This window comes from Cynoglossus semilaevis, chromosome 8 (assembly GCF_000523025.1).
Source record: "Cynoglossus semilaevis isolate Cse_v1.0 chromosome 8, Cse_v1.0, whole genome shotgun sequence".
Classification (NCBI taxonomy): Eukaryota; Metazoa; Chordata; class Actinopteri; order Pleuronectiformes; family Cynoglossidae; genus Cynoglossus; species Cynoglossus semilaevis.
The window spans coordinates 7,292,827-7,317,513 of NC_024314.1; the positions used below are offsets into that span (position 1 = coordinate 7,292,827).

General features: G+C 40.3%; 2 protein-coding genes across 5 annotated transcripts; one reads left to right on the plus strand and one right to left on the minus strand.

The window, feature by feature from the left end:
- The first annotated feature begins 85 nt into the window (after window positions 1–85).
- On the plus strand, window positions 86–10,951 carry osbpl7 (oxysterol binding protein-like 7). Of its 4 annotated transcripts, XM_008314438.2 has the most exons (22): window positions 91–755; window positions 1,824–2,020; window positions 2,149–2,286; window positions 2,546–2,599; window positions 2,678–2,791; window positions 2,898–3,038; window positions 3,119–3,245; window positions 3,410–3,528; window positions 3,627–3,716; window positions 3,940–4,090; window positions 4,188–4,279; window positions 4,355–4,499; window positions 4,664–4,810; window positions 4,894–5,030; window positions 5,811–5,948; window positions 6,020–6,083; window positions 6,163–6,241; window positions 8,006–8,150; window positions 8,234–8,384; window positions 9,105–9,231; window positions 9,322–9,444; window positions 9,606–10,951. In XM_008314438.2, the coding sequence occupies exons 2-22, from the start codon at window positions 1,889–1,891 to the stop codon at window positions 9,712–9,714; spliced, it is 2,523 nt and encodes an 840-aa protein (XP_008312660.1). In that variant the 5' UTR covers window positions 91–755; window positions 1,824–1,888; the 3' UTR covers window positions 9,715–10,951. The 4 variants fall into 4 exon arrangements, with proteins under 4 accessions (XP_016889397.1, XP_016889396.1, XP_016889399.1 ...); XM_017033908.2 differs by having other exon boundaries at window positions 86–755; window positions 3,122–3,245; window positions 4,188–4,499; XM_017033907.2 differs by having other exon boundaries at window positions 87–755; window positions 4,188–4,499.
- tbx21 (T-box transcription factor 21) lies at window positions 9,604–24,681 on the minus strand. The gene is made up of 6 exons (XM_025057555.1): window positions 24,226–24,681; window positions 16,994–17,148; window positions 15,519–15,640; window positions 15,104–15,262; window positions 14,355–14,416; window positions 9,604–13,955 (listed from the first exon to the last, which is right to left on the minus strand). Exons 1-6 carry the CDS (start codon window positions 24,642–24,644, stop codon window positions 13,145–13,147), a joined length of 1,728 nt encoding a protein of 575 aa, XP_024913323.1. The 5' UTR covers window positions 24,645–24,681; the 3' UTR covers window positions 9,604–13,144.
- Between the last annotated feature and the right edge of the window lie 6 nt (window positions 24,682–24,687).

A 24,687-nucleotide genomic window follows, 5' to 3' on the forward strand; every position in this document is an offset into this window, starting at 1 on the left:
TAATGAGAGGTACCAGCTATCGTTAGGGGAATATTTTAAATATAAGGTCCTAATATTTTATCTGCAGATGACAACATACTCATCTGAGTCTGATCATCTGAACATATTATATATAAATAATACAATATATATTGTTTAATATTTTCATTATACACATCTCACTTTACAAAATATAAAAATGTAAATAAACATAAAGTCAAAGTTAGTAGAATAATATTACTTACAGAACCTTAGCATAAATAACTAAAGACAGTTATTCAAATCGGTCTCTTAATTAGATACATGAAAATACGCATAAAAATCTCAAATGTTTTTTATTAATACTAACCCTCATTTTATGTATTTATTTTTTTACTTTTCTTATAAATAACATTCAACAACAGGAAGGCTACTTCACGTAAAGGCGTTGCTTTTCTCCAATCCTTAGGCAAGAACGAACCAATCGGGTGAGCGCAGGTTGGTCAGATTTACTCTGCACTCGGTCTCTGCAGACGCCCAACGGTGTAATTCCAGATTATATCGATAATTCCCAGGACACAGTGAAGCGCTGGCTGCGTCACTGAAGTATCTCTGACGGTGACTGACCCTGCGGTGGAGCTCAGAAAAACATGGGGGAAGCATTTTGCTACTTTTAATCTGTTTTTGATGCGTGCGTCGACATGTTGGTTTCCCCAAGATTATCGACAATTAAACGACACTTAATTGGATTTAACAGGTGCACAGAAGAATAATGAGAAACGGCGGGAAGGTTTCAGGTAAGAATGCAGTACTACACAAAACACAAATATTAATGTTTTTGCTCTACAAATAATTACAAAATGTCGCACAGTTTGATAGAATTAAGTCACAAATTAAATAACAAATTCCCAAATTTATACTCAGGATTAGCGGTGTCCTAAAGAGCTAATAACTGTAGAAACAATGAGTATAAATGGAGAGAATTCACAACAATGTTTGTTGAAAGTTTGTCCATAAATTAAGGACATGTTTTAAAAAAATATGTTCATTTTATCTTCATTACGCTTTAATCTAAAAAATCAAACAGTTACAATCTAACTTAAACGTGTGGTAAACGAAATTCATGTGATCTGATGAACTTTTCACTGGTAGCAATTTCTGTTGCTCCCAAAATGCGGTTTACACTGTTATAATCTCAGCACTTGATCATATGAGTCGTGTTGACATGTGCAGATGTAATCAGCTTCTTATGCCATTTATTTGTAGTTCTCAGACTTGAGAAATAGTAGAGTTACGGTAGTGGTATGTTTTGGTTTCTTCAATTAAAAAACAGTACTACATATAGTTATATAGAATCTCTGTAAGGTTACAGCTTTGTTTGTTCTGACATGCAACAATATCAGTTGTTCTCCTCTTGAGTACACGAGCTCAGAAAGCTGTAAATCCTTTTATCCTGTTTCCACCACATGCTCTCATCACTGGGGTCAGTTTCTCCCAGGATTTCCTGGACTTACATAATGTCAAGCCTGAGTGGTTTTACCCAGATTAAAACAGATATTCCTTAAGATCAATTGCATCATCATTTTAGAATCCCAATTTTGATGTTTGTATAATTTTCCAAAAATATACATATTTACACTTTTTGCAAACTAGGAACTAACAAAAATCCACTGGTATCCACTGGTAAAAATCCAGTGTGTCACACTGTCATTACAGCATTATGGCAACATGTCTGTGTCCTGAAGCTAATGAAATAACTGAAACACCAGAACCAAGAGTGATTCAAATTCATCATGTTAATACTTTGATTCATTATAAGGGTAATTGTTGTGGATTTCAGTGACATATAATCATTCATCTTGCAGAGTTTTGTTGGATTTCATTCCATCTCACTAAAACAGAGCTGAAGTTTTGACTTCTGCTATTAAACATGGATTCTTACGGGTCCTCCCTCAACCGCAGCCAGTCTCTGGCGAGTGGCCTGGAGAAGTTGTCGCCGGTGTGGAACAGAACGGCTCACTCTCGCAGCAGTAGCACGGTGTCATCTCGTCACTCCAGACAAGTGAGTCACGACAGAGTCAATGGATTCAATGATTAAAGGGCTTCAAGCTTTTCTGCCAGTGTGGTTCAGATTCATGAATGTAAAGATTACCAAACCACATGTGTATTCCCTGCTTGTTTTGTCCACAGCAAGACTGGGAGGTGATTGATGACCCTCATGCAGAAATGCAGACAGTTGGTGAGTGTCCTCAGGATGTGATGGTACCAGGTAACTGTGAAGGTTACCTCCTCAAAAGGAGGAAGTGGCCTCTGAAAGGCTGGCACAAGGTGAGTTACTGAGCTGCTCAGGGCTTTTTAGTTGACTTTATAACCAATGACATAATAACCACTGAGGGAAAAGACAGTGTTAGTGTTTATTTTATTTTTAGTCAGTTTTTTAAATGAGCAGAGTTTGTTGTTAGACCTATTTGTTGGTAGTAGTCAGTAACTGAGTTAGTCACTTTTTCAGAGAAGTAACTAGGATTTAATGATTTTTTTAAAGCTCAACACTCTTTATTATTAACAATTATTTTATCTTTTTTAATAGAGATTCTTTGTGTTAGAAGCTGGGATATTGCGCTATTCTAAAAATCAGCATGATGTAAGTGATCTTTATTAAATTAAACTTTCTGACACCAGTTTCACCAACTGAAAGAAAAAAAAAATCATTTTTATTCAGGTTTTCATAGGACGAGTCCAGGGATCTCTAGATGTTAGCCTGGCTGTAATGTCGATAAATAAAAAATCAAACCGCATTGACTTGGATGCAGGGGACATCCTCTACCATATGAAGGTAAGAGCAGTAATAAAACACACACTGAGTCTTCAGATGAATAAATCAAAATCCAGTCTGTAGTCTCTGATCCAATGGTACCAATGGTAATTTTTTTCTCCAACAGGCAAAGAGTCATGAACTTTTCTACATCTGGGTCACAAAGTTACAAGCCCACCGCTTGTTCAGGAAGAACAATGTTGTGAATGTCCACAGTGGATTCATCCAGTGTCTCAGTGGAAAGCAGAGAAATGGAATTATGGCCACTGTAAGCATTTTGATGTTTGGACATGTTTAATCAGAAGTCAGTGTTAGTTTAACATCTGTGTCTGTGTATCTGCATGTTAGCAGACTTCTGCAGGGGTGAAGGAAGTGACTGGAGCATCAGCAGTGCTGCCCTCAGCTAACACCGCTCTGAACTGTAAGGTTTCTGCTTGGCTGCAGCAGAGTCATGGTTCAGACACGTGTGTTCAAGGTATTTGTCATACGTAGCATGTAGGGTATTTTATACACTGTATTTAGTTAGGTTTAGGTTAATTAAGTGGTGACATAGCAGCCAGGACTGTTGCAACAATGTTCTGACCTTGTCCAAAACATGCAGAACATGTAAAAGGTGTAACTCTCACTGTTTTGTCACAGAGTTGAACAAATGCCATCTGAACCTGTCTGAATTAACCAGCTTAATCCAGAGGCTGCAGGCGCTGGAAGTCGGACCAGCGTTAATAAATGGAGACCTGCAGCGAATCATCAGCATACAGGTAGATAACTCAACGTCATGATGGATACACATTTTCTGTTTTGTTCATTTTCATCCTATGTGCACGTATCTGCTCTATTATTTTTTATTGTGTTTTAGAATCTGTCACTTGAGAAACCAAAGAAGCCAAAACTGGGAAAGGTGTGGGGCCACTCTCGCACACTGTCCACAGTTGAGGCGCTGGGAATGGTAAGAATGGAATGGAGTTTGTGGTCTACAATTTAATTTAATGGTAATTTGGATGTAATAGTGATGCTATTTATTATATTTATTATTTTTATTTTCAAAATGGAATAGTGAAAACTTTGTTCCTCTGATTCTGTTCCTAAGAGTAAAGTGTTTTCTTTTTTAAAATTAAATTCCTCTGGGCTTGATTATAAATCTTTTTTTGCTTTTCCCTTTGCTGTCTCAGCTTTCCTCCAGTCACCTCAGCAGCTCGGCACACCTAGGAGCATCAGTGCCCTCTATTCCTGACTACATCTATTCTCAGCTGTCTCCTCCCAACGCCCCATCAGCTGAGAGTAAGAAAATCCAGGAGGATATCTGCTCCACCTCATTAAAAGGTCAGAGAAGTATACCTGTGTCAAAACATGCTGGGAGGTTTTGCTTTAAAGTTTTTACTCTACAGTAAGATAATTTAAAGCTCCATCTTCCCGTCAGTGCTTGCATCCCTGAAGTCAGTTCACGAGGCTCTCTCTCAGGAGAGACAGAAACTACAGGAGGTCTTGGAATCTAACAACACATCTGCTGAGGTAAAATCAATTTTGCTCTTGTCATCTGGAATGTTTTGGAATATTTCCTTCTTCATTTTCTTTCTCCCTCACCAGCCTGCCCTTCATGGTCCTCCTTCGGTGGCAGACTCAGCTGCAGAGTACTTTGACGCCAGCGATGATCTCATGTCTTCAGAGGTATCTGAAGAATCAGGTCTTAGCGATGGGAGTACCACCAACTCTGAGCCAGAAGAAGGACATGGTGAGGTGATCGAATGAAACATTCATTTACTTGATTAAAGTCAAACATACTTTTTAATTACAACATCCTTATTGTCCTTATCTGAATCTAAACAGACCACTGTACTTATGGTCACCTTCGGTTATAAATAGTCAATAACTAATTCTTCTCTCTTATTCAACCAGCATCGGCCACCCGCAAGTACCGTGACAGCATTTCCAAGACTCCAAACACTATTGCTCCCAAAAACACGGGGCGTCGCACTACGCTTCCCGCTCACTGTCCTGACAACAGCCACGTTGGCCTCATGGCCATCTTATATAACAACATAGGCAAGGGCCCTCTAATAAAATTGACTACTCTCATTTGATGTAAAAAAAAACTAAATTTAACACAAAACATATTTTATCTCCAGGTAAAGACTTGGCCCGAGTTTCCATGCCTGCTGCTCTGAACGAGCCTGTGAACCTCCTGCAGAGGTTGTGTGAGGAGCTGGAGTACAGTGAGCTGCTGGACACTGCCAGCAACACCCCAGACCCCTACCAGAGGATGGTGAGACATGTTGTCGAGAGACGTCAGCCAGAAGACACATAGATTTCAATGTTGTTCGATAAGAATCATAATTCATAAAACAAAAAGTGCTTTGTTCGATGTTCTGAGCATTTAGTTTTTCGTTTAGTTAAGTGCCTTCTTCAGGCAAAGGCAATTTATAGTATAAGGTGACTATTCTTCCAGTGCAAACAGTCATTTAAGAAGCAGGCAAATTAAAGAGCATATGAGAAAGTGAAGATGATAAATAAAACAAAACTAAACTAAAGTTAAAGCAAGCACAATTTTTTTAAATATAATTCACTGGTTGAGGGGTATGAAAACTAGCTTGTAATGCTAACCCCAAATGCATGGATTATAGAAAATAAATTCTAATTGCTCCACCTCATGGTTGAACATAACCATGGGCATGTTCAACTACCACAACATTTGTCTCTTAAATGGTATAGAATACAGTAGTTAAATAATGAGAACCTAGTGTCTTGTAAACACAAACCTTTTTGTCTGTGACAGTTGTGTCATGTTGTAACAAACGACAAGATTGTTAGATAGTATTAGTGATTTTGTGAGTTTGCTGTGAAATACCTGAACGTTACTTAAGCATGTGAAATGGTGGTTAAATGCACATTTGTCACTATATAACAACTGTAAAATGTAATTAACTGCAAACTACACTGTTTTGACTAAACCATTTCATTGACTGTTTTTCTTCTTTAAACTATTATTGATAGGATTTAATCAAAGTCAAAGACAACGTTTGTTCCATGATTTTATCTTTTGCAGGTTTACATTGCTGCCTTTGCTATTTCCGGTTACTCCTCGGCAACGTTCCGAAACCGCTATAAACCCTTCAACCCTATTCTAGGGGAGACGTTCGAGTGCATCAGGGAGGACAGAGGCTTCAAATACATCAGTGAGCAGGTATGTACAGAACTGCAGCTACAATGTTGTGCTTGCATTGTGGTAAATTAACATGTCCTTCATCAAACTAGGTCTGTCACCATCCACCCATCTCCGCTTGTCACGCAGAATCTGAAAAATTCTCTTTTTGGCAAGGTGAGAATCTAAATACACAAAAACAGCCATTGAACATGTGACAAATGGCTAATTGCCGTATGTTTCCATCTGTTAACAGACCAGCGATGGAAAAATAAATTCTGGGGGAAGTCATTGGAGATTCTTCCGACCGGAATGGTGAACGTAGCTCTTCCAAGGTAAACAGTCTGATGTTAGTTCCACAAGGATCAGTCTGTAAAGTTATTGCAGCATCTGTGTTAGATGAGGTGTGGCATGGACCAATATATGGAGCTGGTCTCGTACTTCATGTGAGGTGATGTAGGGGTCCTTTCACTAGGCATCATTCGGGAGCAATGAGTCATGACACACTCTGTGTGGATATTATCATTATCCCCATCGTTCAACCTCGGCCAGTGGAGACAAGACAAACTTTCAACCATCTGTCCATATGTTGTTTGTGCATCTAAGCAGATACGAGTAATGACGTCCAATCAAATTAACACATTTATTTCTAGGCAATGATTTGTAAGTAAAACACAGCAAGATTACAAAAAGTTGCACCTGATAAATTTGTAAGACATTTTGGGGCTGCAATTGGCACAGTGTAGAGAAGCTGGACAAGGGACCTTAAGACAGACTGGTTTGATCCCTGGTGTCTACTAAAGGTCTCCCTGGATGTTTCCTTTTTTCCACAGTCCAGAAACCTTATAATAATGATTCCTTTTAAATTGACTATAGGTGTGAGAGGGAGTGCCAATGGTTGTTTGTCTCAATATGTGGCAAACTGTCCAGTGACTCTGTTGTTATGATACTAGTCAGTGGAACACGTTTCTAAACCCTATTAATATTGGCAGTTAGACCTCAAATTTCTTTGGTGTAAAACTGGTGTAAAGCTCAGTGGTGTCAGAAGATAAAACTACGATACAGCCAATTGTAACTAGTGTAATAACGTGGAGAGAACAATGGCCCAAGTAGTGTGGATGTGAAACAAAGCCTGCCTATTTTTTAGTAATGGACAAAATTTCAGTAACCACCTATATGATCATGCATGTCCAGTAAGGCTATGTTCAAATTACCCGGTTAAATTGAATCATGTTGGATTTTAATACCCAGTAAACCAATATTCTGATTTGACCAGGTTAATGGCTCTGAATTGTAATTGGAGGATTGCAGATTCAGATTGCAGCCCCTGCAGGACTATAAAATGTTAACAAAACTCCACTGGTGCCTGGGTGCACTAAAAAACTGCAGTCCAGTGCTCCTGTGTCTGGTATTAACTACTGAGATTTTACGCAGTGTTTAACCAATATAACAGGCAAATAATGTATATACAGTATATAATATACTTTAATAAGTATTTTTGAAACCATGGTAAAAAAACCCATCCTCCCTCTGTTATAAATTTGCACTGTAGTAACCTAACTTTACAGAACCCTAGTACAGGTTACTTCATGTCTGAGCAACAGTTCAAACCATGCTAATCAACCAGTATGCAGTTCACCTGTGCTGCTGAGAAATCATTGGGCTCAGCTGTGATTTTCCACAGCTGAGTGCAATCCATTGGGCTCAGCTGTGATTTTCCACAGATGAGTGCAAGCTGAGGTGGGAGGCTATACGTATAAGTTGGCTCTGTGGCACAGGCTCTTTGTTTGGTCTTTTGGGGGAAAGTGATTGTTTTTGTGTGTATGTTATTATAGGCTGTACCCTTATATCTGACATGCAGGTAGAGATAGATTGGCCAACAAACAAACACAGTGGTTATTATGAAAAATGAGGAGAGTCACTTCAACTCTACTAGAGTGCCACAAGTGCCAGCCTCTCTTGTTCAGACTCTCTGTAGTTCCCCAGATTTAAAGAAAAATAAAAAAGCTGGGGAAATCTCTTTAGTAGCAAAAGTGCAAGATTATTTTTAAGTGAATTCTTGTTTTCCAAACATATCCTTCAATTAATGTTTTTGGCAGGTACGGTGACCACTACGAGTGGAACAAAGTAGTGACCTGCATCCATAACGTCCTTAGTCAGCAGCGCTACCTGGAGCATTACGGAGAGGTCACCATCCAAAATCTTACAAATAACGTCTGCACCTGCAAAATCACCTTTGTCAAGGTGAAAGCAAAACAACAATATAAAGACACATTCACACAGTAGCATTTTTTTTGTTTTCCTAATTAAGTTGTATTTTGTTGCAGTCCCGTTACTGGGGATCGGACTCCAACAAAAATGAGGTGCAGGGTGTGGTTCTGGACCAAAGTGGGAGCATCATTCACCAGTTTGGAGGCCTGTGGCATGAGGGCATCTTCTGTGACACTCTGCCAACTCCAAAATGTGTCTGGAAGCCAAGTGAGTTGAATAAAATCCAACTAGATGAAGGACATTAAACTATTTAGCCATCCATCTTGCCCCACCCAGGGGGTTATGAAGCTTTTTTGTTTGTCCCACAAATTGCACTAATACAGTGGTTCTCAAAGTTTTTATACTCCGTACCACCTGAGAAAACATTGATCTCTCTGAGTACCACCGTGATGACCAACATTAGAATATAGCAGCAGAGGCCTTCCCTATTAGCTTCAACCACACAGGAGAGATGTTTAGAAAGATGTTTGTGTTTAAATGTTGTATTAATTGTGCATGGTATGTTTCAGATTTATTCAATTGAAAATGTAAATGTGAAAATATGAATTTTTTCCACATACCACTAGAGAGCACTCATGTACCACAGTTTGAGAACCACTGCACTAATATATATTTTATTGATATTCAATGATAGTAGTACTCTTAGAAATTGCTGTCTTTTTTTAAATAAAGTTCAGTGGAATTTTAAATCGAAAGCTATGCTGAAATGGGAACCTGGATTATTAAGAATGACTTGATCCGATACTCAGGATCAGTATCCGTTCAATATTGATCAGAATATTTAGAATCTAACTTAAAAAAAAACAAAATAGCAACTATAGCCCGTTCACTTCCGATACCTGTAGATGTAGAGATGAAACCGCGACGCTATTTTTTTGCACCAATACAGGCATCACTAATGTTGAAATTCATGTCACTTCCACCCAGATCCCCAGCCAAAAGATTACTTGCTCTACTATGGCTTTTCCACCTTTGCCATTGAGCTGAACGAACTCCCTCCTGACCTGCAGCCTCTACTGCCTCCTACAGACAGTCGCCTGCGCCCAGATCAAAGGTCGGCTGAGCTGGACAAGCTAATTTATCATCAGTTATGAAGATTACGATGTACTTCCACTTGATTTTTTTTTTCTGTCCTTTTGTTTAGACTTTTGGAGGAGGGAAAAGTGGAAGAAGCAGACAAGAAAAAAGACAACATTGAAGAGATTCAGAGGGAGCGGAGGAAAGCGCTCTCTAAGAGAGGGCAAGAACATGTGCCCCGTTTTTTTAGGTATGAAAACGATTCCTGTGATAGTGGAATCACTGGTTTATAGGATCCTTGCTACATTGTTCTTAACTTGTGGAAGTCTTTCAAGTTGAAAGCATTAATCACAATGATCACAACAATTACTTTAATGTTTGATTTTTTTTTTTTTTTTTTAACCTCTGAAGAAAAGCCAAAGATTCCTGTGGACGAGAGGTGTGGATAACAAACGACACCTACTGGAATGTCAGGGAAAATCCAGGTTTTGCCAACATGGAAAACACAGTCCTGTGGTGATGGGTTGACAGCTGTGAGCTGCTACTAACAAATACAGTGGTTAAAAAATATATACAGTATATTAACAGCACGTGTGAACCATTTTGAGAAAATGGAGATGGTGCTGCTTATGTTTTTTAGTTTAGTTTAGTTTTTTATAGCCATGACTGGTTCATGGTTATCTGTCACGCTGCACAGGAAATGTTCTCATCAAGTCATCTGTTAAAATGAAAAAACTGTTGTTATAAGATTATTGTCACTTTTATTCCTTTTTGCAACATATTTTTAGCTGATAACTTTCCAAAAGAAATGTACTCAAATGTGGAAATTGCATTTTACAGCCAGCTCAGTGAAACACTTGGAACTTTATTATGTTATATGTAAACATTCAGTACAATCACAGCGATATGAGATCAGAAGGAATCCAAAGGATTGTCATACATAAGCTTTAATTTCATGAATAGAAAAACAACAGTACTTTACACAATAAGCCAACTCTTTTCTTGTGTTCTCAATAAATAACAGTTCCAGCTTCAGAAACCTTCCCTTTTATAATATTCTGAATTGGGGATTGATCTGTATAAGCTATTATCAAAGGAGTCAGTCCTTGCTCCCCTTTGACATTAAACAGTGCACGTTGAAAACACACAAAAAAAAAACATGCTTGTTTTGTGGCCTGCTGGGTGTCTCTGCTGCTTATGTCACTTATTAATATATAATGCAGCAAATTCTCAGCATCCACACTCAGACTTCTCCTCTCGATAGTAACGTCGAGTTTAACAACTCAAAAGGAAAAAAGAATTGTTGGAATATTATATTGATTCATTGCGGTTGCTGAAGTGTCCAGCAGGGGTCGTTTCTGAGTCGTGTCAAGGCTGCCCACCCTTTTCTGCTGTTTTGTGTAATTTCTTGCACGCGGTGTGGGGTTATCGTTAATTAACACACAAAAAGACTCGTTAGAAGTCGTTAGAAGACTAAATAATTAAAATACTTATTTTCCCTTTCAATTAATTGCACTTTTAGATTAGTTTTGTACTACACCAGTAAAGTACATTTAGTAACATTATACGTCAATGATTGTACCAAACAGCTTTTTGTTTTTGTTGCCCATGATGTAATTATTATTTTTTTACTGAGTGACAAAATTCAGCCTTTAATTGTGACATTTCCATGTTGGTTTTCACAATATCAGGAAGCCATGAAAATGAGCAAAAATATATTTCTTAAAAAAAAGTGAAAATTAACAAAGAGTAGTCAGGATTTTAAAAAATATATTAACTTTACAGTGACTCCAACATCCATTTTACACACTTTGGTACTTAAATAAGAATTAATAATAAAGCCTGATACATATTTATCAAACTAATCTCATTAATGATTAAATGCTTAAATATCTATGTTCATAAAACAAGTACTTGACTTGTAAATAAACATATATTTAAAATGACTTTTATAAGGGGCAACAATAATAATAACGCTGTCCCTGGTATGTCTTCCAGCATCTCTGAATTTCCCTGGTTAGGTTAATGCTGGTTTTTTAAATTTAATCTATGAAATCTGAAGTGTAACAACAGGTCATTAATAAGAACATTTTACAGTCGTACTGGTGATGTTTAGGTTTGCTAACAAGAGTCTGTCTGTCAGCTGAAGCGCTGTCTGAAGGAGCAGATCTGTGATCTGTGCTGACTTCAGCCTCCACCATTCTGTCACAAAGACTCAGTCTTTGGTCTTTGTCCCACCACTGTCATCACATGTTAGACCTGTAAACTGAGGGAGGGGATTTAACATGTCTGCCTGGTCCGTCTGAGCTTCCTGTTAATGTCACTTGAAAGGTGACAGTGTCTTTTTTTAAATTTTACCTTCAGGTTTTTGTAGCTCCTCTGAATGAACCGCTGAGAGGGCGTGTTTTCCTGCTGTATACAAACACTCCAGGGCTGAGATACAGCAGTGGAAACTTAAATGAAGCTGCGTTATGTCTTCAGAGTGCAAAGACATTGTAAGCTCATTTCATCTTATTACAATAACCGAAACAAAATTCTTTCGGTGCGGACGGGGCTTTACAAAACAAAAATAATTTAAATATGTTAAACAGTATGTTTTCACAGTTACTAAATGACATTTTCTAGTACTTTTACTAAAGATTCTCCTTTTCTGATTCAGTTATGGGCCCTGCACCTGATGGTTGGATTACAAACTTTACTTAGACACTAATAAATAAGTATTGTTTTAACTGAGTAGTATCAATATGTTGTTAAATAAAAATTTGAATTTTCCATAAAGAATAAACTAAACACACCTCTTTAACTGAGCATAGAAAATGTACTGTGGTGACTTTGTTTGCAATGACTTTGCCTCCTGTCTGCGTTGTCTCTTTTCATCAAGTAGTGAGGACAATTTTCTGTGTAAAAATATTTAACAGCAGAAAATTTCATTGATGAAACTGAATGGACACCAGCTGATGTCGAAAACCAAAGAACGAGTAAAGGAAGGAGTTTTACCTAAGATTAAAAATCAATGTATTATTCCATTGCACTCATATCATGGAGAAGTGCAGTAAACCCTGTTTGTAACCCCCACCCCACATGGAGGTCAATTCAGCACCAATCAGACATTGCATTCTCTTATTTAGGACAAGATAAATGTTTGAATGATGATGACTGTTTGTGTCTTTTATGACATTCTGTCCTTTAAGATATACTCATTTCTGTTTCACGTGTCTCACAGTGCAGATGGACGGTTCACTTGTATTACCCTGTAATCCCATAACAGTGCTGTGTGCTGCTTTTACCATAACATTAGAAATTAGACAAGTGATGTTTTATGGCCTTACTTTTACTGACAGATTGTCTCAGCAGGTTCAGACAGATTAGCGGCCTTAACTTTGGAGCACCTTTGTGTTAAGCACTCTTGACCTCCCTATGTTGGTTCACCCACACAAGCTTTTGCATTCTGTCACCACTAGTGGGTGCTGCAGAACTAGATTTGGGTATTAAATGCGATTTAAAGGTAATTTTACTGCGCTCCGTGTTGAGAGAAAATAAATGAGAACATATGTATAAGTCTGAGGACTGAAGGCTGAGCTGAGGGTGAAAAGGACAAAACTGTGCAAAGGAAACAGTCTGGTGCAGCAGGTACATACCAAAATCCCTGCAGGGGTCTGTCAGCCCAAAGATATGCTTCTTAAAGCTGCAGTTGTTTCAAACAGTTTTTCAAAAGCCTGCATTTTATGTCTATTTGGTGTTTTGTGACTTGAGGGCAGTTTCCTGTTCACGGTCCATTTAGATCCATTGGCAGTAGCTGCTAAAGTCATTCCTGTGATTATATGACACTATAGAAACCCTGTCTTCACAGTATGAACCCCATTTCTTTTCATGTGGTTCTGTCATGTTGTGTTCTGTTACCAAGCCATGGTGGCAGTGTGAGAACAAGCTGCTGCAGCGAAGCCGGAGCTTCAGTGGGTGTAGTAGCCATAGTAGTCTGGAGTGCTGCCGCTGTCCTTCTCACTGCGTGACGGTGGGGAGTTTTCCGTGCTGGATGTGTAGGGTGACACTCTCCTCTTTTTGTTGTCCCCCATGCCGCCCTCAAACAGGCCCGAGTCTGCAGAGTCTGCCGATTTCACAGAGGGGGCGTCCATCCAAGGCTCCTCGCCCACTACTCCAGCACTGTCTTTGGGCTTGTCCTGCAGCAGTGGCATCTGCAGGGGCTCAAGAATAGAGGGCGGGTTCAACCTGGGGTTGCCTGGTGACATGGATGAAGATGAGGAGGAAGAAGAGGAAGACGAAATGGGCCTATACCAGCCTAGATTGGGGTTAGGTTTGTTGGGGTGACTGAGGTACTGAGGTGAGGGTCGACTGGTGCTCCACCCTGCTGTGGTGGCCCCTGACACGGACACACTGGGGGAAGCAAATGGATGGTCAGGATAGTAGCTGAGGGCATGGTGAGCAGACGCCTGTAAAGGGAAGGGCTTGTAGAAACCGTTTCCTGAGAAGTCTCCTTCATAGGTGGAACTGAAGTCAAGCCTGTTGGACACCACACCCTGCTGAGGCGGCAGGTACCAACGACTGTGTGGACTGGGGCTGGAGGACGGGTCCTTGTGCTGCTGAGCTATGCTGAGGGGCTCGCGGCTGAAGAAGCGGCTCTGGGGCAGAGGGCTCATGTACTGATCAGGGAGGTAGCCTTGAGGGTAGCAGCTCCCTGGCAGCAGATGCTGGCCTTCTGTAGGGGAGGGTGTGAGTCGATCAGAGTCGGGAGGAGCGTACAGCCTGGGTAGGAGGGGAAGAGAAGAGAGTGTGAGAAGAAGAAGGAAAAAAAAAGGGGTGATTTCCTGACCAAACCTCAAGCTAGCTCTCAGATATATTACACCTTTACACTGAATTGCACTGGAGCAGACTAAAGACTATTGGCCTTATTAAAAATATGGCTCTCATGTTAAAAGTCTGACGGAACTGACTGCTCACAAAAGCAAAATCATTTCTGAGAAAATTATACTTTTATTCTTTGCTTTTATACAGAACAGGACATTCCTTGTGCAGCCTATTCTTCGTTGGACAGTAAAACAGTGCTTCACAGCTTCACAATAAAACTACTCCCTATTAAAGAAATTAGAAACACAGCTTTTCTTTACAAACTTCTTTTAAAAAAAAGAAAAAAGTAGCACTTACGTGTCATAATTATCACGGAAACCTTTAGCGAAGGGGTTGTGGTCTATTTTCAGCTGAGTGATCTGTCTAGGGAATAAACAGGAGGAGGGCATTGAAAGAAAGTGGGCAGAGGAAAAAAACAGAAGGAGTTGGAACCACAGAGGAGAGACAAAGAGGCAGAGAGGGAAAAAAGAACCAAAAACCTAATGATATTTAAGGAGGATACAATGTCCTGTCCTGCTTGTCTTTTTTCAGGTCTCAGATAAAACTACTGCACACACACACAGACACACACACAGTAGAAATATGTTGTTGTGATATTAACATCATACAAAACATGGTGAGAGTGTGTTTCCTTGGCTTACACAATGTATTTGAACAGCTGCTGGAGATATAGCTCAGACTTAGTGTGTGTGTGTGTGTGTTGGTATTGGGTGAAGTGTCAGGTCAGCTGGGGTAAGGAGACTCTCAGATAAACTTAGACACTCTATAGTACACTATAGTAGCCCAGTGCTGCTCTACTCAAGTGAATTACAACACATGTATTTTTAATGCTCAAATGTATGCATCAATGTGGGACATGGCCGTGACATAAATCATTGAATTTGGATGCTCTTTACGGTTGACTCAAAGGTTGTTCTATTGCGTAACCATTTATCAGACTTCCTACAATTCAATAATACAACCAAACACAGGTCAATGTAAAATTCCACTTCACGTTTTCGTGCTTTTTTCTCTCTCTCCTGCTGGATGTCAGTGCCATGACTTACGTCTGCGTTCTGATAGGCTGTGACAGCAATGAACTGAGTCTCCGGGAAGACAAAGGTCTGAGCTTTAGCCGAGAGGAAGGGATCCTCCCCGCCGTCCTCCTTCACCTCCACAATGTGGAGACGAGGCTGGTACTTGTGCAGTGACTGCAGCACGATCATCTGCAGAGGACAGAGTACAAGCAGGAGTTGGCTGATGATTATATGCAGAGTGGACAGAAACATGACAAAGTAGAATTCTGGAGATTGTTGTTTACATCTTAATGGCATGTTAAGGTAAGGACTAGTTGTCCTAGGTGTACAGTCACAGTTATATAACCATTCCCTTGGGCTGTGGTCATAGCTCCTGCAGGGAAGGAAAGGAAGTGGCACTTGCTCTGTGTCTACAAAAAACGAACTTCAAACAAAGATTTGTCACCTGCGACACGTTGTTGGTGCTCCCCTTGTTGTTGGTGAGCTTCATTTTGCTGAACGATACCTCCTGTCTCATCCAGTGGGCTCCTGTGTTGGGGGAGTCGGGGTGCATGTATGTCCTGTTTCCTGTACATGAGGAAAATGTGGGAGTTCATATTCAAATTCACAACATTTTAGTGACAAATTAGACAAAGTTGAATCGTTTTATTATACTTGATAATGGGCTGGCCAAGGTTTTAGCTCCAACCAAGCAGCAGAACATCTGACTTGGCTCATTTAATCAACTGATCTGAGGCTTCAGGCAGTCGATTGGCCAATCAGGTGTTCTGGATAGGTGGGACCAAAGACCTGCAGCCACAGCTGCCCTTTGTGGAACTAACTGCCCAGCCCTCTAACATAGAAATAGAAAAATCAAATGGCAGGATACAATCTCAGCACTTGTGATCGTTCACAGCCTCACCACAACTAACTGCTAACTTTATATCAACACACCACAAAAGCGAACAATTAAATCTAATTGAGTGGAGATGTTTTACCACAGTTTTACCCACAACCCTAGCACATCAGAAATCACCTATCAATGACACCTGGCACGTGTGACAACACCTTGCAGAATTTCTCGTTAAACATGATTGTGGTTTGTCTATCATCAGTCGCACATGCAGTAAAATGCTTCGCTGACTCGCGGGGAGGTGTGAACAAGAAGACATCACCAGTAAATGAATGAATGAACCCAAAGAGGAAGAGATAGTGACACATGGATGAAAAGTGCATCACTTCTTATTGGGGGTTGTAGGTGTGGAGTGAAATGGCAGAGGTGATGTATGTCTTTTACTCGTCGTATAAGGAAACTCTTTATAAATACAGGGGAGGAAATGAAGTACTAGGAAGATTTAACCTTTGAATGTCTCTGTGTCAGCCTTTATTGTTTCATAATATTTATCTCGCAAGCATTCACACACTTGATATTTTGACCCATTAAAACCTACCCGTGTGGAATCACCTAGATGTTGTACTAAATATTGAAACTGTTCTGGAATTTGGATCTTAGGTGTCTCCTTATTTGTACTGCCTAAAATTAAATTACTCACCTTTTATATGTAGCCTGTAAAGAAGAGAAAGTGAAAACACCTACGGACCAGTCTACATGTTCCACGTAGCACCAACAATAAATGCCAGTATGTGGGCAACTCGTAACCATATGAAAAGACATCATTTCCCCTGTTCAAATTTGTTGACCATTAACTGTGAACCTACAGCACTGATGTCATTTTTAAACTTTTAGATGTAAATGATGTTAAATTTAGTCTACACGAACAATTAGATAAATAAAAATCAGCAGACAAATATTGCACAGTTGCAATAAAACTGCATAAAAAAACCAAGTAACTGTCTAAGGACTTTTCTTTTTTTTCTTTTTTAAATTTCTTTTAGGTTGACTTTACTGGGGTTGGATTAGAACCTGGAGTTCTTATGTACCTGGCATGTTTCCTTCTGCTTTTCCGCACTGGACCCACTTTCCTCCCTGGTACCTCCAGTGGTGCTGGTCTGCCAGAATCACATCCACATAGACGTTGTAGTGAGCGGTTGGTTCCAGAAAACTGATGTTGAAGCTCAGGAAGGGGAACATTCTCCTGCGTGAACACACAAAGACAAAAGAATCCTCTTATTTCCTCGTCATATTTCTCTTTTTTGTCAATAAATGCTGATATTTTTGGCTAATATATATATAAAACATTTGCCAGACAAACATGGAAATGCAACAAAGCCTACAGTACATAAAATAGAGTGGGACTTGAACTTCTGACAGAATCTGTGCTGTTCTCCACTCCACACTATACGATATTATTAATGAAAAGTTTTCTGCCTTGAAGGAAGGATGAAAGAAAGCCACAATTCCGTGAATTGATGCCAAGGAGATACAGCGGCCGTCCTCTGCTGCTCCACTGTCTGACATGCGTTTCCAAAAACTCTAAATTATTGATTAGGGTTTTTACTGACTGTCCTCATTTACAGATTTAATGGTTCTGCTGCAAATGAAGCAGTGATGAGTGTTACAGGGACAAAGAATGTATGATACAAGGCAGGGATGTGACTGTTTAGACCTCATTACTGTGGAATTGGAGTAATGCATCAGCTGTGGATGAATCTCCCGGTGCAGGAGAAGTGTAGGTGAATATTTAATGTTGATCTTAATAAAAGATGCCCCCAGAAGCTGCCCCTGATTGCAGGAGCTTTACATGTCGAACTTGTTTTCTCTCTCAGGAGGCTTCAGTTAGACGGGGTAACCCAGAGGTCAGGCTTTCCCAGAAGCACCAGCAGGGGCAGGAGGAGGTCGATTAAAACCAACGGGAAGAACACGGACATCGAGTACACAGAGACACAAAGGTAGTGTGGGAACTAAGGTATGTCTAACCTGTTTGTGACACGATAGAGGGACATATGTACTCAGGATTCTATTCAAACAAAACTCAACATCTGCATATTGTGATCCATCCATCCATTTTCATCCGCTTATCTGTTCCCGGGTCGCGGGGGCAGCAGTCTCCATGACCGCCACTCAAATCACACTGCACCGTACCAACCCCCCTGAACCTTCCTGTGGGTGGTGAGTCCACTGGAAGGTACCAACTGCCCTAACCAGGAGGTGAACCCTGGGGTTCCACACCAATGACAGAGACATTGCCTCTGGGCCAGAGCGCCATGTATATTATGATTTCCCTTATTATTTATTTAAAATAGTCACCTTTTAAAAATGTATACAGTCTATAGAAGTTAGTCAGTGTAAAAGATGGGCCTGTTTAGTTGAACATAACACTGATATACTCGCAGCTCTGAGCCTCTCTCTTATTTTGTGTTTTTATAGCAACCTCCTGCCACTTAGTGGATGAGTGTGGAGGAGTGCCATGGCAAGGGCCATCTTGTATTTGGGTACATTGTAGGGTTGATACCGTTGAAAAAGTGATTTAAATAACAAAAACTGCAAAACTCCTGTATGAAAATGAATTCCATTTTAAATCTGTGTCCGTGAATTGTATTGAACAACATGTCGACAGACTGGTGGTATGGCTCTACTGGTTGTAGAGAGTGTGTGTGTGTGTGTGTCTGTGTTCATATTACTGGTACCAACATCGCACAAGTGGGGCATTGAAAGAAAGATTTTGTCACAACTGAGTCACATGCTGTCTCACTGCTGCAGCTTGTTCTGATCCCAGGTCATATTCTTCATTTGACTCTTCATCACTTCTGTACAAACCCAATAGGAAATTATCTGACGTGTGTGTATCTCAGGTCCTTCTGCAACAAATGTGTATTTAACCACAGCTGAAAATAGTTCTCAGTGCACTCTGTCTTCCTTCTTTGTGAACAACAAGATAAAAAAACCACCGTCGGTGCCCCGAGGCTTTTCAAATTTGGATCTCACACACAGTTGTTAAACAATCAAAAACAAAACAAACACATTCTATACGTTCGAAACCATTAGATAAAACTGAGCCTTGTGTCATTACATCAGAGCCAAAACATATATATTTGCTGTATTTCTTCTTTGAGCTAGAATATTCCTCTACATATATGAGAAGGCAACACTATTCTATGTGTTTTGTGTCTATAATTCTGTTCTTGGTGGTAAGTCAAAACCCTTCTCTGACTGGTCCCAGTTGGGTCGTTTGGCTGAGCGCTGAGTCCAGTTTAACAATCAATCATAGTTCTGTGTGAAACACAATCATGGCTGCAGCTCTTAACTGGCTGGCAGAGAACAGGTGACGGAGCTCTTCTTCCACTGCACTGTTTAATACGAGTGAAAACAGAGACTCGGCTGTTCAGCAGTGGTTCAGCATTAATCCACCTACACTTAGTGAGAAGGAAAGTAGATGAGCAGTGCCTGTGTTTTTTTTAAATATTGTAGTTTTACTTGCACCGTGGCCTTTATAGGAAATGGGGACTCTGTGATTTTGAGGGAAACCAAAGAAAACACAACACAGGGGTCATTTGCATGTGAAGGCTGCTTTGGTTGGGTGTAGAGAGATCGTAGAGAGGAGCTGAAGGCTGGTACTGTGTGGCGGGGCATCTCGACAGCTTCCTGAAGTTGAATCAGGCAGACGACAACCAAAACAAGCTGCAGATGTAACGATCTCAGCCGTTCAGTCCTGTGCACGGAAACTCTAGTACCAGGTGAAAACATTCACCTTCTGGAAGTAGTTCCTCACTTGTTCCAAACAGGTCAGAGATTCTAAACTCCAGAAACCCCCCATACCCCACCCGTGACTAAATGTCAATAACAATTAATAATCTAATTATTTTTTCCATTTGTGTTTTATTTATTAAAACTCTGATGACATTTACAAATCAGTGCAATTTCTCTACTGTGGTTCGAAAACTATTTAAACTTGAGATAGAGAGGAAGAGAGAGGGAGAGAGAGAGTAAGAGAGAGTGACAAAGAGCGGAGAATTCACCGGGGACTTGACTTTTCCACATGACTGCACCCACTGATTCATCTGGACAGCGGCTCAGGTCCAGTTTTTGTCACAGTCCGTACGCTCCATCATCTATGACGTAAACATGTCAATCTACAGCTGCTGCCAGACGCAACAACTCCCCACAATTCTTCTACACCTTTGCGCTGCATCAGTATTGATATTTGTAGAAGGGATCCACTGAAGGCGACCTGCAGTCATATCTATATTGGAGAAGCTGCAGCGCATTAGCAGTTAGTTACCGTTGTTTTCTGCTTTTGCGGTGCAAACCGGTGGATTCTGTAGTATTTTTCATTTTATTTAATATTAAATTAAAAGAAGTATCTCACATGTGTTTATTGTATGTAACCTGCCCCAGTGTTTCAGGATGACTGACTGGTATAGTTCTGAAGAAAACCCAGCATAGAAAACAGAGAAGGACCATGAGCAACATGTTTATTTTCTCTTCTTGATTTATACCTCCTGTGAAAAAAAAACTCCCAAACAGTGTCAGTGGCAGGAGGAACTGGTTTTTACCACTTGGGCTATTTACAAGCGGTGTTTAAGATGTTGAGAGGAAGCACTTGTATAGCGATCAGAAAATATTGGCACTAGATGCTTCTGAGAAAAGCTGTGAAGCTGAACAGGAAGTGACAAGCCATTCTGTCAAAGAGCCTTGAAACAGCCTCACTTCTGCTTTCAGAGGGGGAATAATGACAGATAGGGTGATAATCAACGTATGCAACATTCAAACATCCCTAAAATATTACTCTGCCTGTCAGGGCTGACGTGATGATGACTAAAGTCGATCCTTTGCCGCCCACCATCATAGAGGTTTTCCACCTACTCTAATTTTCTGGTTGATCATTTTAAAAACAAGGTGCCCTCTTTGAAAAGAAACCTCAATATTTAGGTTTTGCACAGACTTTCACTGAGGCCATGATTTCCTTTTTTTCTTTTTTTGTGTGTACAAAAAAAGCATTTATTTGAAATACATTATTTGGTAATATACAGCCAGGATTGAGACATGCGTAAGAGGGGAATTCTGATTTTTGCCTCTTCATTTGTTTCCAAATCAATATTAGGATTATTTCCTTTCTGAGAAAGTAGCAGAAGTCAGCTGGCACAGTTTAGACTAAGTGAAGCAGAGAGAGCAGATGAGCATGATTCCTTTAGCTCTGCAGTCTTCTCCAACTTTGTCATACTGTACTGCTGTGCAATAATATGATCTGTTACTAATATTCATGGGAACCTACATCATTTCATATAAAGTATTGGCTCAACAATAAATAAATATTACAGTCGAAATTGAAAAAGCAAACAGGAAAATTGTTTCAAGCAAAACTTCAGGAGGGAAATTACCACTGAGGGGTAATTTTTTTTGATAGATTTTTCACTCATACTTAAACTCCAACCCAGGTGTAACATCAGCACATTTGTAAAACAAAGAAGCTTTGTAGGGAAGCTTCACCTTCTCTTTTTTACTTTAGTCATTTTCAATTCAGGAAAATCAGATTTGTGTCCACATTATTTTGTTGAATCATTATTCAGAACATTTTGCGCTGATGTCCTGAGTTTATTACAACCGGAAAGCTCTGCAGCCTCGGTGGACAGTGACTTAATGTTCTGACTCTAATGCAGAAGGAGCGAGGGCTGAAACGGCCGGGGCGCTGATCTGAATTTAGCTCGGGAGAAATGTAGATGAATTCGCCCTCCTTTGCTGTAGACCATGGAAATGTCTCCAGATTTCAAAGCCCAGGTGTGGTACAAGAGCAAAACTTCTGAGAGATCTGTCAGTGCTGTACACTGGGTGCTGGGCTAAAGAAGGCAGAAGAACAGAGAATCTGCTCTCTTACTTCCTGGACTTCAAAGACACCTCCTCACCTTCTCAGCGTGGCCATCTAAAGGCTCAGTGCTGTTTGACCCTTCTCTCTGCTTTACTCTACACTTTCTTTCACCCATATCCTGTAGAAAGCATGGTTTTGATTAACATTGCACACCTTCAGACTTCTCTGCAAAAAAAGAAGAAAAAAAAACACTGCAAAATTACTGTGAGAGCCAAAAAACCAAGATAAAAATTTAAGAAGGCTGCGGCCTCTGATATTGAAAACCACCTTTTTCAAGGTCTCCCTTTTCTGAACTCCCCCAATAAATCATGCAGGGAAATTTTGTTACATTGCAAAAAAAAAAAAAAGTTACTTGACACCTTTGACACTTGTCACTTGTGTCAAGTGACAGACTTGGACAAAAGTTAAAAATGTGTTGAGTGTGTCATCAGAAGGATTTCAAATATTGATAATAAGAGGTTTGTGGTTTTCATGCAACACAAAACATTTGTCTTTTCACTTGCATGTCGGAAAAAAAAGTTTGATTGTTGCACCATGTTACACAGTGTCTTTGCAGAAACATGAAGCAAGTGTGTGTTGATGCCATAGTGTGTCCTCGCTAAAGAAAGCTTTTTCTTTAAGGGACGCTGGATTTAAAACACAGATCATTAAATGTGCATTTAAGTAGCATGGAAAAAAAATGACACTCACTTACGCTGAAATGATTGGAAAACGTTAAGTAGGGTGACACATGGAGAAAGTGTGACTATCTCAATTTCACTCAACTGAAACCATGACACAATGAACAATGTTCAAGGGTCTCCTTTGGCCCCCGAGTATGTGTTTGGACCACGTGTGGGTGAAAAATAAGTTTGGCTACAGTAAATATATTTACTTTGTCTCTATAATAAATAATTTAAGGTTAAAATAAAACTATTCAACTACAGCTGTTGTTCCTAAAAATTACAGATCCCATGGGAATGTGCTTTTCCAGAATCAAACATGAAGTCCACATAAAACCAGTTCAAGGGCCACCTTTGGTCCCTGGGTCCATGTTTGGACAATGCATGTTTAAGGACAGGTGGAATTTAAATTTTCCAATAACAGGAGATCAAATATTTTGACAGTGACAAAGCTCTCTGAGTGAAATACGCAGTATACACACTCTCTCACACACACCATAACCCACACACACGCACACGAAAATTAAACTTACTTTAAACTCCCTCTAAATGAGGGCACAAAAATAATTTTGCAGTGGATTACAGCTGGTAAAGTAAAAACCAAATGAAATTAATGCAAATCAACAGCAGCTCAGAACAAAACTCTTCAGCTTCAGTGTTTGTAAAAATTAAAAAAGCACAGCTCGTATCTTTTCAAAAGTTGACTCCAAGACTCGTCAGTTATAACAGACCTGGCTGCGCGCTTGTTGTTTTTGCGCTTTAATCTCAACAAAAACACCGCTTCTGAAACACCAGCGTTGACAGAAGGTTATTGAATTAATCCTCATCGACGTAACGGCTTCTTGCGTCTTAACGCACACTGAGCCCTGGACTGACCCGCCGGGCAGCGGCCGCGTCTGTCTGCCCCTCCTGGCGCACGGGCTCCCGGCTCCTCTGAAACACGTGTTTTTATTGTTGTCGTCATTAAATGTCCATATTTACAGTGTGAAATCGAAGCGCACATGAACGGACGTTTATTTTAATGCGGGTTTATTGAACATTTTTGCAAAAAAAAAAAAAAAAAAGATAGTTTTGAAGCAGGACTTCTCTGTATAATTATATATTTTATATTAAGCAGTTTTCCTACTAAAAAAATAATTTTAGAGTTGTCTCCTTCTTTGAATATAATTTCCGGAAAAACTTGAATCTATTTATAAGTTCTTTCTTTCACGGTGTGCTTCATAAATGCTGTGTTAAACCCCAGGGCCTCCAGGGATTTCAGAGGTCAGACAGAGATGTCAGGAGGGTTTCACAGCTCAGACATTTTATTTTCTCACTCTCGTTTATAATTCCTCGTTCAGTCAGAATTAAATTTTTACACACATTTTTTTTAAAGTTTAGTTTTAATTTGACAAGTGAATATTAAATATAGGAACGTCTTTTAAAAGATTAAGTTCCTCGTAAATGCGCATAAGCTCTAATAATGACACTGAAGAATTTTACGCACAGTGTATGTGGACTGTTCGGGCTTATGAGGGTCAGGGGCCACTCTCATCACTTGTCACCTCTGTGATTACACCAGGCCAGCGTGCCAAAGGTGTGCTAAAGTGTTACATTAGTAAGTTAGTTGTAACCAGGGGACGCTTCAAGTCCCCTGGTAGTAGGAAACTTATTGGAGAGCCGTGCGTAATATATGTCCTTGACAGAGAAACCGGATGTTTTCTTTTCTTTTGGAGGGGTTATAAAAGTACGTGTTTTCCAAACTTACCTTCCTTGTTTGGTGATGATCATCTCTGTTTGGAGTTTGTGGAACTTGGCCCACAGCGGGTAGTTGTTGAGCAGCGCCTGCGTCTTCCCGTTTACCTGGAGTCCAGGTAAAGGGTAAAGAGGCGGCCGCTGGTAACCGTGCTGGAAGCCCGCAGGGTACGTTTCCGTAGACGGAGTATACACGTCTTTAACGCCAGCAGTAAAGCCGTCCCCCGCCGCCGTGATATAACCCTGCCCGGTGGCGCTTCTGGGCGGCGAGCGCACGCCGCCGTAGTGGCTGCTGCTGATTGTCTGTGCGTAAAACCTGCCCGGCTGAGCGAAGCCCCCCATCGCCTGCTCCGAGCTGTAGGGCAGAGTCAGAGCGTCCTGTCCGCCCTGAACAGCGTCCGGGTAGTAGAACCTGGGCTCCTGGATCCCCATTTTAAACTCGCTCAGATCCTTGTTGCAGCGGTGGAGGTGACTG

What these genes read in the sequence shown, in the direction of transcription:
- osbpl7 (XM_017033907.2), top strand. Translation starts at nt 1,889, where the DNA reads ATGGATTCTTACGGGTCCTCCCTCAACCGCAGCCAGTCTCTGGCGAGT. An exon ending in TTCAGACACGTGTGTTCAAG is followed by an intron (nt 3,246 to 3,409) that starts GTATTTGTCATA and finishes GTTTTGTCACAG; the next exon opens with AGTTGAACAAATGCCATCTG. An exon ending in AGCGAATCATCAGCATACAG is followed by an intron (nt 3,529 to 3,626) that starts GTAGATAACTCA and finishes ATTGTGTTTTAG; the next exon opens with AATCTGTCACTTGAGAAACC.
- tbx21 (XM_025057555.1), bottom strand. Translation starts at nt 24,644, where the DNA reads ATGGGGATCCAGGAGCCCAGGTTCTACTACCCGGACGCTGTTCAGGGC. An exon ending in CAGCCTATCAGAACGCAGAC is followed by an intron (nt 14,417 to 15,103) that starts GTAAGTCATGGC and finishes TTCCCTAGACAG; the next exon opens with ATCACTCAGCTGAAAATAGA. An exon ending in TTCCGTGATAATTATGACAC is followed by an intron (nt 13,956 to 14,354) that starts GTAAGTGCTACT and finishes CCTCCTACCCAG; the next exon opens with GCTGTACGCTCCTCCCGACT.